Genomic DNA, 16,498 nt, shown 5'->3' on the forward strand with positions numbered 1-16,498 from the left:
TCTTTATCTGAAATCTGGAAATACAGTTATCTCAACACCATGATCAAGAGGAGACTGTTCTGAGTAGAACATGGAAAGCGACCCCCTCTGCTACTCAAAAGGTCCAAGTTTTCGTCAATATTTGTCCACGACGTGTCATCGGCATACGCTGGCCTGATACAATCTCTATTGAAGAACTTGATCGGTGCACATGGCAGTTACCCGTGAACGTATTAATGAAAAGATGGAAGTGGCAGTGGATAGGACTGACATTAAGGAAGCGGGAATTCTATTGCTGGCTACGCCTTACAGTGGAATCCAATATCCCAAGATGACCGAGTAGTGGTTCGCCCCAGGACATGATGCAGAAATCTCGGGAACTCCTGGGGGAATTGAAGCGCAATTTAGTGGGCCGAGAACGATGGCGCGTACGGATGGTTAAGATGTGAACGGCAACTATATTTGTAAATATGATAACAAAACATCATTGAAAAAAAATATATTTTTGTTATACTTGCGTTATAACAAAAATAACTAAACGGACTTTCTATCCCCTTGGCTGTATGGAGCTTTTCTATATGGTTATTCGCAACAATTTCATAAATTAATAAAAAGAAAGCAACATACAACTGGACATGACTTGCTGCTCCCATGACAACAGTGAGACACTGTTTGACGATTTAAACCCGCTCTCAATAAATTGTTGTGAAATTTTCCAAAAGCTTGTGTAATAAGCCTAAAGGAGAAAGCCGCGTGAAAAAAACAGAGAAGATAATTTGACGCATTACCCTTTAGAGGTGACTTGACCAAAAATAAGTAGAAAAAAATATTAACGCTTCCTGGGGAAAGCAAATAGGTTTGTCGAACGACGGTAAGTAGCTTTGAATGTATCCATCACCAATTAACAAGGTATGCGATAAGGAATTTCGGACTTACCTCATTGGTGAACATTCGACACGCCACCACACCTATTGCCCACCAATCTACGGCATGCCCGTACATTTCTCCGTTGAGAATTTCCGGTGCTGAAACGACAAAAACAAATAAAAATATTTTATACTTACCTGAAAAAAACATAAATATAAAATAGAGAATAAATTAAAAGTCATTTTTTTTCTATATTCAATTTGTTTTTTTTTCTATTTTGTATTTTCTTTTCATTGTTGTATCAGTATTTAGTCATCATGAAATTTTTCTTATTAAAAAACATTCACAACAAACTTTTTTCCAAATTTCTACTAGTTTTTACGTGTATCCTACTAAAACTAATCAATTAAAAAAATCACATCATGTTGACATCCATTTAAATTATTCGTTAAAAAAAAACAGTTTTATATGAATATGCTTGAATTTACATATATAATTAAATTCATAAAATAGAATAAGATAAATTTGCAGGTAGATGTGAGAGAAAAAATGATAAAATACCTAAAATATTTCTAGAAGCTAAAAAATATAAAGATTTGAACGTGTTTTTTGTATTTGTTTCGCTTTTACATTAATATTTATAGCTAAAAAATAATTACATTTATCTCTAATTTGTATTATTCTTAAGTATTTACAAAAGTTATTTTCATCTTCCTATACGCTCAATATTCTTTGTTTTTATTTTGGTCATGTTTACTTTTAAAAACACTCACTTCCGGAGTAGGCGTAGAATGTCCCGCCTCAAGTGATTTTGGAGCTTTTTTTACTTTTCTGCTTAACACGAATATTTGTGGATTTATTACTTCTCGAAAATTTCACAACAATTATTTACATCTAGAAGAAGGAAATAGTGAAAAAAGCTTCTTCTCATCTGTGGGTTAGATTGATTATTCGTCCTCGTTCTATTCACATTTATTGCAATGCAACGGGTATATAGTTTTAAATATAAGTTTAAAATAATGTCCATAATATTCTCATTCTGTTATCGTAGGTACTAGCTAAAGGACAAACTTCTATTTCCTACCTTCACTATTTCTTCACAGTATTTACAAAAACATAAAGTTTAATTGACTGTATATACAAAGTATCTTCCGTAGAGCTATGTATAAATACATGGGATCTTCTCAACCTAATTCATATTATTCTCATTAATCTTTTACATATTTTATCATTAAAATTAGAATTAGCGCTTGCCCGAAGTGTGCAATATTGAGAAAATGTGAAAATCTTAACGGACTAAATGTGAAATTTCAGTGCGTTTGAAAATCTCTCAAAGGATTTTTATTGTATCAATCTTAGTATAACGAGTTCTGATCACTTTTCACTGAAATAACGGCACATAATATTTTATTTGCTGTCAAATGATATTTTTCTCCAACTTTTAGATTTCAACTTTTCTTTTATCTAGAACAACTATAAAGTACTTGCTGACTGTATTATTATAATAAACTTTGAATGTCGAGAGTTCCACAAGATCTGTCTTGTCTCAACCATTTTACTCATTAATCTCTTCTCTATTTTAAGGACAAACTCTCTAACATACCTAAACGACTAAATGTGTATTCATCTTATCATTAAAACGGACAAAATTCGTTTTTTTTTGTGAATTAGCTATTTTTTTGTTTTGGATTCTATATTAGCATCTGCAGTAACCAATGTTTGTATATCTTTATCAATACGTCAATATTTAAGCTTTTTAGTAAGCAGGTTTCTTAAGCCCATAGTTAATATTTATTTTTATCTTTTCTAGCGGTTCTCATTCTTGTGGGTTAAATAGTTCAATCAAAGAGAAACATGTACCCCTACAAACTGCTAAAGGCATTGTTGCGACCTGAAGAATGATTCGATTGTGATAGTTATTGCAGTCCCTAAGCAAGCAACGACTCAGCGTATTATCGTATCCTTGAACGGCATGCTAATAATGCGCCTAGAATATGATTATACGAAGCACTTACAAAAACTCGCTAAGGTGAAGGTATTTTACGAATTTTTACTATATCAGCCAGTCGATTTGTTGTAGAACATTTCATTTGATTTTCTGAATTGTTTATTTAAATTTTTAGATCATTAAAATAAAATTATCAACTGTCAACGGAGCAACGGATATCGATTTTCCATTTCTTACGAATGCAACATTGTGACCGTCTTGAATATATAGCCTGCGAAGAAAAAATGTCGGTATGAACGTCCTGAACGTTCAATGAACGATACAGTTGATTGAGATCCAGGATTTATCCTAGAATTGAATATCATCTACATGGCGAATCCCACAAAATGTTTTTGAATGGACGAAGAAATGCGGACGGCAATTGGATTAGCATTTTCACTTTATTATAGCCAGTGATGAAGCCAAATTTTATGAATATAATTCCGATCGATAGCGCACAATCCTTGGAAAATAACGATCTGAAGAAATTCTTACAGCGGCATACTTGCCAGATTTGTTGGCGTTTGATTTTCGATTGTCTCCAAAAATGAACAGAACTGGTAAAATTGACAATAAGAAATTCGGGGGTGGGACATATGTAAACAGGGATTTGGTTACCAAGGCTCTGAATTTTGTCCACGAATTCGATCTGAGTGTCCCTACTCCACTTCCTCACCCACTGTCAATGTTATTCTTATTCAAAAAGCGAATTGTCTACAAAGTGGTTACCACAGACGGAACCTCCCATTTCCAGTACAACCCAAAACCGCAACGCAAAAATTCAGAGTGGCACATAATCAACTCTCCTCTTCCGAAAAAAGCCCGGATGACCAAGTTAAAGTTAAAACAATGCTTCTGGTCTTTTTTTATCATCGTGGTATTATTCACAGGGAGTGGACAACTCGTGAATGCACAGTTTTACGCGGTAGCGCTCGATCGTTTGCGACCATACATTATAATGAGAAAAAAAGACAAATTTTATTTTCTGATGCGGAATAGAGAGTTTTTTATTCATCATATACCGGTATTTCGAGGACCAATTTTTGTCTGACAAAAACTCACTGACGAAGAAGGCAACTGGTTTTCGAAATACCGGTTAATTAGGAATAAAACACTCACTATTCAGCATTAAAAAATAAAATTGGTCTTTTTTTTCATTATAAAATAAGCCGAAAAAACGACACACGCAACTGGAGAAATGACCATACATTGGCAATGCTCAGAAGCTTCACCACAACAATGCCACAGTGCCACCTTCGTACAGGAGCGGCTGACTTAATATGACATCGCCCCCTGCAGCTTAGACATGGCTTAACTAGACTTTATCTAGACTCTATCCTCGTCCGAAATGGATCATAAAATGACAACGATTCCTCTCCATAAAAGACATTCAAGGCATGGCAAGGCCTTCCAGAAGGCATTCGATATCTAGCAAACACATTACATCCGGTGTGTCGAAACATAATGATCCTATTTTGAAAACTATTAAAGCCCTTTTAATAATACGAGCAATCATTTACTTTTCGCACTATCAATCCTACTATTTAGATGTGAAAATTTCACTCGGTATCGATTGTTTGTTAGAAAAGTGCGGTAACCGCTCTAAGTGACGGAAGTGGGTCAAGGATAAGCAAAATCAAAGCAAAAGCGACTTGTGTCGCATGAAGCTAATCGAATGCGTTTGCTTGAAAATAGCTTGAATTGGCGAAGTGCAGCGCAGAAACCACTGTTGTCCAATAAGTACGTTGTCAGGAAAACATCGATCGCGACTGAGGTAATGCGCTTTTTTTCGACGACGTTTGTGACTGCACCACATCTTTAACGAACCAATTTGCCCAGCGCACCCTTAAACATACAAACAAGGTGCATCTTTGGAGCTGCTCCCATCAAAGATGTTTGGCCCTTTGCATCTATTTTCCGTCAACCCGTATACCTCCAACATGGTTGAGATTTATCAGAAAATGTTGTTGCCATCTGATAGACGTCAATTCACCTGAACAAAACAAGGACTGCATCTTTCAGGACAATGACTCCAAACCCCGCAGCCGACCCTGCACAGACTGACAATGGAAAAATGGCGTCACCACCCTGGAGCATATGCTGAAAATTTGGTGGAGTATGCCTTGCAAATACCAAGCGATTATCGACCCTGGTAGAGATTGGACTCCCTTACTACTATTATTCCGCACTACCTCAGAACAGCTTTTATGCATATATGTATGAAGGAAGTTTATTGAATATTTTTTGTATATATTATGCCTTATTATCTAATATCTATTTGATAAAAACAGCAGGGACGCCCTATCATGCGTCCTCTTTAACATAGCCCTGAAGAAAGTGATTCGCGATGCAGATGTAAATGCGAGAGTCACCATCCTCTTCAAGTCGACCCAACTTCTGGCACACGCTGACGATACTGACATCATGGAAAGAACAACCCGAGATATACAGTCTAGCTTCATCCAGATTGAGCAGGCGGCGCGAGATCTTGGGCTGCACATGAATGAAGGCAAGACGAAGTACATGGTGGCAACGTCAGCGTCAAACCGAAAGAGCGAACAACATCGAATTGCACTGGTCAAACGAAAACAATGAAGATAGGAGACTACAATTTTGAGACCGTTGAAAATTTCTCCTATCTAGGGTCGAAAATCATAACCGATAACAGCTATGACGATGAAATCCGCGCACGATTGTTGACTGCCAACAGAGCCTATTTCAGCTTACAAAAACTGTTCCGCTCGAAACGTCTCACCATAGGGTCAAAGCTCTTACTGTACAAGACTATGATCTTGCCAGTCCTTATGTATTCCTTGGAAGACTGATTCTTAGCAAAAAAAAAACTACGAATTTTTGGCCGCGTTCGAGAGAAGAATCCTCCGAAGAATTTTTGGTCCCCTACATGAGGTAGGACGATTATGAAGCTTACATAACGACGAAATCTCTGAACGATACCACGACCGTCTGGTCCTGGATAAAATCCGGTTCAATAGATAGCGGTGGGCGAGTCACTTAATCCGTATGGACGAGGATGATCAAGCCCGGACAGTCACACGAGCAATATCTATGGTAGAAAAAGAAGACGAGGCAGACCCTGCCTGAGATGGAGGGATGGCGTAGGTCAGGACACTAGACAGCTTTTAGGGATATCGAATTAGTGGCCCTCGGCGCAAAAGCGGGGTGTCTGGAGTTCCTTATTAAGGCAGGCCTAGACTGGATACCGGTTGTTGCGCCGCTGTTGATGATGATGATCCATTGAAAAACTAGTGAACCTTAGACTACTCCTCCTGGGTCACTCAAGAGAAGAGTGAGAAAGGATGGAAATATTGTTGCTGGCAAATTGAACAGACTTGGATCTTCGAGTTGTATCAACGAACAAAAGTTTATTGAACATTTCAAGATAATATGTGTTTCCCAATTTTCATGCAGTCGCAGCAAATTTTACTAATTAGCATTTGAATTTGCTGAGAAATAGGGAATCTGGGGACCGAATTGGCAAAGGCACTAAGCTGGTTGGCTGTGATTCTTTAAAGTCCTTCATCAATCATAACATTAGAATTATAAACTAATAAGCACGGATATTGTGTAGAAAAGATGTACACAGCTACTGACACTTTGGAAACGGAGATCAAATGGCACAAATTGCAAAGTAAACTACAAAGGTTCTTCAATTGTGATGATGCAGAACTACAATTGATAACAGGGCAGGTGGTTGCATCCGTTTCCAACAAAATGCATTACTTATGAATGCCATTTAGATGATATCGTCTCAAAGCACATTTTTGGTGCTAACAGTTTCATCTTATAACAGGTAATTCCCTCGCAGTTACCAATCCATGCAAATACAATTGGCAGTAAGGCGGAAGGTGGATTGATCATTCATTCTGATGGAATTATATTAGCAAAAATATTTGCTTCAGTTTATTCATCTTTTTTTGATTGAGAGCGATAGACAAGGCTCTCTAATACACGAGGTTATCCTTGAATCCCGCTGGCCTTTCTTTACATACTACAATATGTAGTTCTGTTATAAACAAGTTCAGCATCAGCTGCTTATAGAGTGACCGTGTTTCTATCGTTCACAATTATCGAGGATGATAGCACAAAGCCTCACTAGATGAAATTCCAAAGTGAATTTTTTTGTATTGTTCCAAAAATATTTTTTTGAGATCTGCAAAGAAAAGCAGAAAATTCAGTGCAGCCTCATTGTCTTTTTGTGTTTTATTTAGGGCAATTCCGAATAACTTTTGAAATACCTGCGATTCCTTTGTTCGCAATAGCGAAGAATGATTACCCTGAACGTACTATCTGTGGAGCCCAACAAACCCACAAATAAAAAAATAAAGTTCGGGTACGAATTAACTACATCTCATTGCCTATTTTTTCATAAATTTGAACCTTATCCGACAACTCCAACAGGAGATCATCGCATCCTTTCCAGTCAGTCTTATATTTTCGGCGCATATTTTTAAAAGTCTACGACAAACGACATCAAAAGTCAGCCATTCTTCGTAAGACAAAATTTTTTAACATACGGATCAGTTAGCGCTTTTAGGGATCAACAAATTTTCACTTGAAACTTTAATGGGAACCTTATTTATCATATCATAAATTGACTCGAACTAAAGCCATTTTTATTCTTTTTTTGGGATAAAATCCTTCCAGATCACTGTTCTAACTACGGAAAACAATTTTACCTTTGGATAACATAATTTTTCAATTCTTGTATTTTTAATCAAAGCAACGGATTGTTTCCTAGTCTTTCCCCTATTTTTCAGTGTTTAATGAAATATTTATTGCACGTGCCCCAAAGAAACAAAGATGGATTCCTAAAAAGTACAGCAAAATATACAAAGGCCACAACTTCGTGATCTGAATTTCCTCCTCAGTGTCGAAACTAACAACATTATTGACAAATAACTACTTTGAATCAAAAACAAAACGAGACATTGTAGATATTATGAGCTTTGGCAAGAAATTTGGATAGCATTTGTCAAATGTGCTGACAGTGTCAAATGGCACCTGACATCCCAAAACCTTGGAATGTCAGGCCGTTCCTTGATAATCGTGCAAAGAGATAAACATCGCCTTTTTAGCTTCGGACACAACTACATGTACTTCCTAGACTGAGTCCAGTAATATCGGAATTGCATCGTATAAGTTGTCCTTGGCTTAAATCGTTCAAATCGTCAGCTTTACGAATGCTGTATTAATTTTTTGGCGAAAAAGCGAAAAAAAAATCGTCCAGCCCTTTGGCGCATACCCCTTAAGGACGATTTACTGATTTTTGATTCACTTGCAACTCCTGGGTTACTAGAAAAATATTTTAGATTTAGAGCAACCCTACACGACCAGTTTCCCATAACGCTGACATCAGTCAGATTAACAAAATTATGGTAAACTGGTAGCTTGTGATAAAGACTGATGGACTGATGAACCTGATCAATGAATATTCAATATTTGTCAATCTGTTTGGACTGGTGACAGGCTGAGTGTAGTGCAGGCAGTTGTCATTCTGTTGTTAGTCCAAACAAGACTTCCGAATGTTTCGGATGTTCAATTGTATGCACCACATTCTCTTTTTTGTCATCTTAGGCTGAGTATTATACCGAACGCGTCAGTCCATCAGTTTCTCATCAGTCAATTTTTCATGGATTGACTTATGACAAACTGATGGAAACTGACCGTGTAAGACTGCTCTAACAGTATTATAATTGCTTTGACGTTTGATATCATTCACTTTTAGGATTTCTTTTGGAAAAAGACTCGAAATTTTTCCGAGACATAAAAAAGAAATATGAAGTTGATGACGATCGTTGCAGCACACTGCTCCCGTATTAGAATTGATTCGTTTGATTGTTTACTATGTTTTATTCCAAGAGCTTGCAGACAACATACCCACGCCGTTGGAAGGATATACTAAAAGAGCCGCACACAAAAATTGTAATCATACATCGCAAGCATAATGAATTCGGCCTATATTTTCTGATGATTATTTAAAATGAATTGTCCTACTAAACGATTTTTCAGCAAAAGTACACTAACAAACTGTAAGTGCAGAGGCACATAATGAAAAAGCCAATATATCACAAAGTACAGTACCATGTTTGCAGAATCATTTAAACAATGCTAATTGAAATAGAGGATACCTTCGAACGGATTTATCCTATTTATTGGAAATATGTAATAAAGACATATTCCTAAACCATAGCTAAAATTACTAAGCATAAAATAAATATTGATATTTGGGTTAATTTCGTACTTTCCATCTTACTTCCGAGTAAACATTTTCCACATATAATAAAAATTTGTTAATTTTTTTCCGCTTAATGCAAAATATGCTAAATTTTAATATTTTTTGAGTGTGATCTGCTTTCAAAAAATACCTGAACTGAACCCCCTACCACAATCAAAGTCATTTCACTATAAAACGTTGCAGCATGAAAACAACATTTAAAAAATCGAAGATATTCGGTTTATCATCGTTCTCATAAATAAGTACAATGAGGATAGAAAAAATCGAGAGCTGAAAGATGAGCCTGCATAGGCGAGAAGCGTATATTAGAATAAAAATCACAACGAAAGTGTTTCCTTGATTAATTTTTTCATTGTATTACTAACCGACGGTGCCGGCGTATCAGATGTACTAAAATCAAATTTAAATAGATACGGCTGAACATCCGGATAGGATGTATCAAAAATAAGATCAAGTTCGCTTTGGCTAGGCATTTTCGGAACATAATCGTGACGATTCATTACTTCCGTGATATAAAAAATTTTATCGGATAGAACCTCACTAACAGTTTCACGATAAATTTGTCTTTGATCTTCACTATCAATTGTGATTAAATCAAGGCGAACTGTCCAAACCTCCCATGGAATGCATTCCGCCTGGAACGGCCAACGATTTTTCTTACGTTGAAAAAATTCTAGACTAATTTGTCCTGAACCAGAACTGTCGTTGCTACGTAGTTTCTCACTAAATGTATTTATTGCTCGTTTAACAGTACGATGAAGACTATCCGATGTACAACAAACATACGTGAAATCAATAAAATCGCAATCGACATCTGTATAACCAACGGTTCCTATGGAGTAGGTGGCATCGCCTGTGTACATGAATTTACCCAGGCATCGATGGAACAGAACGGTATGAAATATACTTGCAACAGCCTCGTCCACTTGTCTACCCTCCATACTTAAATCGAACACTTGCGATCGCGCATTCATTTTGAGATTTTCTGTTAAAGAACCCTAGCTAAAAACTATCGAAATACAAAGGACAACAAAATAATAAGTCGGAGAATAACTTGTTTTGTGAGCCAATTTTAAGTAATTTTGAATTGTCTCCTTCTCAATAACCAATTTCGCTGAAGTTTACTTAGCAACTGTTTGAAAACTAGTAGAAATGTACAGTATGCTTAACAGTAAAGTAACAAAAATAAGAACTAGATCGTACCCATATATTGAAACGTTCCACACATTGTTTTCGTTCGCTCTCCAAACTTTAGCCACTTGCTTAGACCGAAGTCGGTAAGCTTAATGTGGTAATCGGCTGTCAGTAGTATATTTTCTGGTTTAACATCACGAAAAATGATCCCGGCGTTGTGAAGAAAATCTGCAGGTAGCAATGAAATAGATGAATAATAGATGCTTCTCGTGAAGCGTATAAATCAAAACAGAAAGAAATTCGGCTTTGGAATTCGACTCGTGCCAGAGTCATTTCGTGGTACTGATAAAAATCATTCTTATCAAAAGGAATTAGTATGATACTACATTTAATACATAAAAAAATACTTTAATGCCCTCGCAAGCCTTTATTGATAAAATAAACGAAAATAAACCTGGAAAAGTGAAAGACTCCTTACCTATTGCCAGTGAAATTTCCGCAACATACAGACGGACCAATTCATAAGGGAAGCGACAGATCCGTGAAAATAGTTCACCGCCGGGTATATATTCGAGTACTGAAATGATATTGATATTTGAAAAAAATATTATTGCAAAAAACTTTTGTGTTTTCAAATGTTATTAAAGCCCCAGTCCCAAAATAAGGGGATTGAACGAAAGTAGCAGTAGCAGTTACATTTTTTTCTCTTTTTCTTAGAAAATGCTTAGAATGCGAAGATTGTGTGAAATAATTCAAGGGAATATAAGTTCCTTGGTTTCCTGAGCTCCTCAGCTCAGCTGAAAAATGTATATTTTGTTTCTGGTCGAAAGCAATTTGTAAGTGCGCAATTTCTATTAAACGCAGGTAGCTAAAGTGTCTATAAAATTACTTTTGACAATTATTGTTTAGGATAAGTGAGGGATCCTAAGTCCACATCCACTTGATGTTGGACTGGACCAAATGGAAAGTAACTTACGTTCACGTCTTTTTGGATCCCTCGTTTGGGGCATGGCACCCAAGCATTTAAAAAATATAGGGACAAACGGCGGTTTCGTCCAGGGCAAAGGCAACTCGTCAGACGCTGCCTCACCTCTGCCCTGGGATGAGCGTGACCGTGAGTGGCAGCAGATGGAAAACGCTGTGTTTTTCCGAATATATAAAGGAACGTTTTCCATCTGTTGCCACTCCACCTTTCCACCAGATTTGATGTGAATCGCTATAACCATCTCTGAGAAAAGTGCGTGTGACGGACACACAGACAGACAGTAAACCAATTTTAATAAGGTTTTGTTTTACACCAAAACTTAAAATGGGGAAAAGCGAAATCGCCCTGATTAAGGAGGAATAAACTTTGGTTCGTGCCAGATCCTGTCGAAATTACTTCTTTCTATTAAAAAGAGACGGGTGCAGCACATTTTCCATGCTGATAATTATAATAATGATGATGATAATAATTAAATATAAAAAACCGGCTCGTCTCAAATTCGCTAGATCGTGGATGAACTGGGAAGGGATTGCAGTAATCTTTTCGGATGAGAAGAAATTCAACCTTTACGGTCCAGGTGGATTTAGCGCATTTTGGCACAATCTAAAAACAAGTCGAAAAACCGGAAATTGGACGCTTCAGGTATGAAAGGTTTTGCGTATTTCCCATTAATACGTAGCACGTAATATACTCATACATTATGTGCAAGTATCCACTTTCGGGTGATATTGACATTCATGGTCTTGAATTTGCAAAGAAGCGACAATTTTGACGTATTTGTTAGTAATGGTGCGATTTGCACCAAGCTTGGTAGAATCATGCTCCATGTGATAGCCAACATCAATACAAAATGTAGTGCTAAGATGAACTTAACGGGGGTTTTGCGGCCAATTACAAACAAATTATAGTAATATACTATTATTAACTTTATTTGATGGGATATCGGTATGGAAGGTATTTCGGAGCCCAGCCCATGTAGTGTCAGCTTCCTGATTTTTTTTAGATTTTTCGGTTGGGTAGTTTCTGAGAATGGGTCCGGTAAAGAAATGATCACTTTCATCCCCCCGCACTCCCCACCTTTCCAAAAAATGTCAAAACTAAGACAGGCTTCGAAAAGTCCTAATCGACACCTTTCATTTGATAGCCCACATGACTATATTTGGTGAAAAAAAATGGACACTCCTTTTTGCAGGTATGGGGACTTTCCCTTAAATTCGACGTAAAAGGATGTAACTCACTATATGCGTGTCAATCACTGCTACAGTCGTTGAGAACAATGCGTGTGACGGACAGACAGACAAAAAGTAAACCGATTTTAATAAGGTTTTGTTTTACACAAAACCTTAAAAAATCAAGTTCCTCGACTGAGTCGCAACTTTGCAGGCAGCAGTGTTATGGTTTGAGGGGCAATATCTTTTCTCGGTAAGCTTCGACTGGAAATCCTACCAACTAAAATGAACTCAGTAATTTATACTGAGCTTCTGGAAGCCATTTTGATGCCGCATTTAGATGAGAATAATAACATTGACTGAACTTTCCGCGGTACATACTGCTGCATAAACGAAATCATTTTTAAATGGCAAACAAAAATTTTGCAGTGGATACATCGAAGTCTTAATCTTAACCTCATAGAGAATCTATATCTAATTTTAGAATGCTGGGACCAAATCGAAGAAACTTCTTTAAAACTTTAACAGTCTCAACGCTAAATCGAATTTTCGAAGTCATCAGCAAAAAAAAAAATATTAGCAACTAGTCAATATGCATTTATTTCTATCAATAGGCTAAAGAATGCAAGCACGTATATCAAAATTGAGCAAGAAAAATGTAAACAATGAGAAACGCCACATCATTCAAACTGCGGAAAAGAACGGGTTCAACAGAAAGAACATAGAAGGAATCAGTAAAAAATGACGAAAATGGAAAGGAATAACCTAACGACACTTTTTACACACGCGGGACCATCTTAAAAACGTCGAGTTCCTATCATACAGTTCCAAATTAGCTACCAGGTGAAAAACGTCCTAAGAAAACGTGACATCGAGGTGATATCTACCAACTGAAGACACGATTAGGAAGCGTCAAGGACCCCAAGGAAGATAGCGAGAATAGTGGACTCTACCAGATAACCTGCACCGATTGTGAAAAATAATATATAGGGCAAACTAGAAGATTAATAACAACGAGGTTCAACGAATATATAAGGGAAGCAAATCTGGCGAAAGCCAGGTGCCCGAAAATCATTGGTAGCCAGACCCATCATCGAGGAGAAACATACAATAACGGAGGATAATCTAAGGGTAATTAAGGAGATTAATTACGCAAATTGGACGCAGGTCAATCAGTTTGCTGATTGCCTGTACAGTCACAACTGACAGGCCAATCAGAGCCTACATACGTTGCGATCAGCGGTTACCTGGTGAATGGTATGGTTGGCTTAAGCAAAATAGTTTTTAATATACAAAACGGGATAAGTAAGAATTTAAATACAAGACGTACAAACTTCAAGAAATTACAATGATCAATGATGTCGTCAACTTTCGTGTCACGCCGTGGACTCACGTTGGTAATGAATCTCTTTTCCGAATGAGAAGCTCTTCATCTTAAAATAATCACACAAGTCGTTGGCAGCTCCGTAGTTGCTGAATGTTGCCAAAATTCTTAATGCATCATATGGGCAAGTGCTAAAACTTCTTGTTTCCGTTAGTGCGTGAAAATCGACCAGCATCTATATCTTCCAGCCTTAGGTATTTGTGTGGGCCTTTGATAGAGCATAATGAACGTTCCATCAGAATGGAATCCACAAAAGCGAAAACAACGCAAGAGTCATACGGGGCTCATTTTTCAGGCTTCACATCAGCGACATGGAAAAGCATCGCCCTCGCTATATTGCATTCCTGGATTCAGAGAAAACGTTTAACTTATCGGCCATGCACTGTGACATATAATATCAGAGAAGTTCATGTGCTGAATTAAACACCTCCTTACAAAGGAAATTCCTTCTCGTCACTCTTCTTCGTTCTTGCCACGAACACTCTTACGCGTGACATACAACGTCCATACACACTGCTCTGCGCAGATATTTCTCTAGCAACTCACAGCAAAACTGATCTTAAACAATGGGTCTAAAAGTGACTACATCGTGCAGCACGACGAACGACCAAAATTTGAAGGAAGCAATATTTGTTGAAAACTAAAGTATTTAAGCCCCTCGAATCGATGCTCTAGGCCAACGCACGTTTCAAAAACCGAAATCTACTATAGCGTCGTTCACCCTGTTACCTTGGTCAGCAAAGGCAAAAAACGCTGCCTCAGGGCTATGGAGACGACAAGGCGTTGCTCCTATCATGAAGGAGTTACGAAAGAAGCTTCTTCGATAGTATGGTAAGATAGACTTCAACATCCAAATGGATGGAAAATAACCCGAAAATCAGTGGAAACAGCGTTACGTTAGATAGTGATTTGAGAGCCTCTTGAGTTTAGCCGCATTAAACTTACGACCGGAAGAAGTGGCGAACCCAATCTAAATTAGCCAACCGCTACCGAACGGAGCAAAGCCTAAATATACGAACGAAGTAGCCACTCTAATCTCTGGATTTCCACCCAATGGCCCAATAACAAAAACTTGGTCTACTGAACCTTACAAAAGTTTGAATGCGCTGAAGCAATTTTCGTGACGCGTCCTCTACCAATTGTCACCAAAAGAATTACAGCAACTTAAGAATAAGTTTGCGTTCTGTATATGAGCACATTTTGTTGAATTTTACTTGATTATTAACTATACGTTGAAAAATATTTAACTCCGTTATATTTTAAGACACTGTAAAAATTTTTCAAAAAAAAAGGTAACTTACATATATGCAAATGCCTTCTATTTTGCCACGCGTCTAGTTGTTTGACAATAAATTGATGGTGGCTACAAATCTTCTGGATATCAACTTCGTCTTTCAGTTGTTGCACACTATTGTTTTGTATTACCTGCGAAATTCCCAAAGAAAAAACAAATTAACTACTCGAAAGTCGATAGAAAGCGAACCGTTACTTACTTTTGATTTACTTAACACCTTAAGTGCATATTCTAAATTAGTGTTGTTCTTATCTACGATTTTGAACACAATGCCAAAAGCTCCTTTCGCAATCACTTGGTCAACAACAAATTCATCATTTCTACTCGCACGTTTAAAATGTGATTGGAAAATGGAATCAATTAATGGTACGGGCCAGCTTGTCTTAGAATTTTGACGGGTAGAGCTTGAGCTGTAAAGAAACGAAATATTCATTAAAATATTCAACAAAATAAACTCAAAACACAGTTTTTGTAGGTGTAAAAGTTCTTCCGCGCGAAATTGGAAAGAGGAGAAAATTAGGATACTAGGATGGTCATTCCTTCAATTTGAAAAGAGCATCTAGCGATATACATTTACAAAAAATATTAATTTATTCATCAACATCTATTCTGTTTCGTTCAAAGTAATCCTCCTCCGAAATTAGCTATTTGGTATAGCCTTGAGCTCTCTTCAATGTTGACAAAAACATCGTCACCACAGAAACCTTTTTAGTTTTAGGCATAGAAAAGACCCGCAGATAACAAGGTTTGACGAATACCATGGCTGAGGCATATATGGTAGTATTTTTGGCAAAAAACAAGCGATAAAATACGCAAGGGATTCATACCCCAATTACTTAAAAAAAACTGCATCGCATGAGCCAATTCATATACAGATTTCTCAACAACTTTCTTGGCTGTGATTCGACGATTTTCCAAAACAATTTTCTTAGCTGCTGCAATGTGTTCTTCGTTTATTGATGTGTTAGGACGTCTAGTGCGACTACCACCGTTAGTGTCCCTTAATCTCTTACGCATTTCATACATTGGTCATTGTTTTCAAATTATAAAATCCACAAACAAACCAAAATGTATTTAAAATATACTTAAAACGTGAATTGAGCCATAATATTATGGAGAAAAATATTTTTTTTTTGTTGAATTCTCCCCAACTTTATTACGCATTTTTCTGCTAAACTATGAACTCAATGAAAGTGTCTTACCGTTGATTAAAACTTTTATTTTTAGGCTTTGAGAATGAATATGTTGATCGTGTTGAATTGAAACTCCAATTTAGGCGTTCACTAAGACTTCCTAGACTCCACGCTGAAATCTAGAAGAAAACAAAGATACAATTTAGATTCAATCTGTTACAATGAATGTACTATTCTTATGTAGCATGAACATCAAACATAAACTGTAAGTTTCGAGTGTTTATGAATTTTAAATAATCCTAATTCATTG

At 36.9% G+C, this 16,498-nt stretch overlaps 2 protein-coding genes across 2 annotated transcripts in view; both read right to left on the reverse strand.

The window, feature by feature from the left end:
* The window catches only part of LOC119656988 (serine/threonine-protein kinase S6KL), a 151,285-nt gene that overhangs the window by 123,194 nt on the left and 11,593 nt on the right, over positions 1-16,498 (reverse strand). The window contains exons 2-7 of the mRNA XM_038063722.1: positions 16,258-16,367; positions 15,255-15,465; positions 15,063-15,186; positions 10,702-10,800; positions 10,293-10,451; positions 916-1,004 (exon numbers count right to left, since the gene is read on the reverse strand). Of these exons, the coding sequence (XP_037919650.1) occupies positions 916-1,004; positions 10,293-10,451; positions 10,702-10,800; positions 15,063-15,186; positions 15,255-15,465; positions 16,258-16,367 (792 nt within the window). The remainder of the gene's footprint in view (positions 1-915; positions 1,005-10,292; positions 10,452-10,701; positions 10,801-15,062; positions 15,187-15,254; positions 15,466-16,257; positions 16,368-16,498) is intronic.
* On the reverse strand, positions 5,966-10,286 carry LOC119656990 (autophagy-related protein 101). Its single transcript, XM_038063725.1, has one exon. It carries the CDS (start codon positions 10,061-10,063, stop codon positions 9,407-9,409), a length of 657 nt encoding a protein of 218 aa, XP_037919653.1. The 5' UTR covers positions 10,064-10,286; the 3' UTR covers positions 5,966-9,406.

Source organism: Hermetia illucens, chromosome 5, assembly GCF_905115235.1.
Source record: "Hermetia illucens chromosome 5, iHerIll2.2.curated.20191125, whole genome shotgun sequence".
Taxonomy (NCBI): domain Eukaryota; kingdom Metazoa; phylum Arthropoda; class Insecta; order Diptera; family Stratiomyidae; genus Hermetia; species Hermetia illucens.

What these genes read in the sequence shown, in the direction of transcription:
- LOC119656990 (XM_038063725.1), bottom strand. Translation starts at nt 10,063, where the DNA reads ATGAATGCGCGATCGCAAGTGTTCGATTTAAGTATGGAGGGTAGACAA.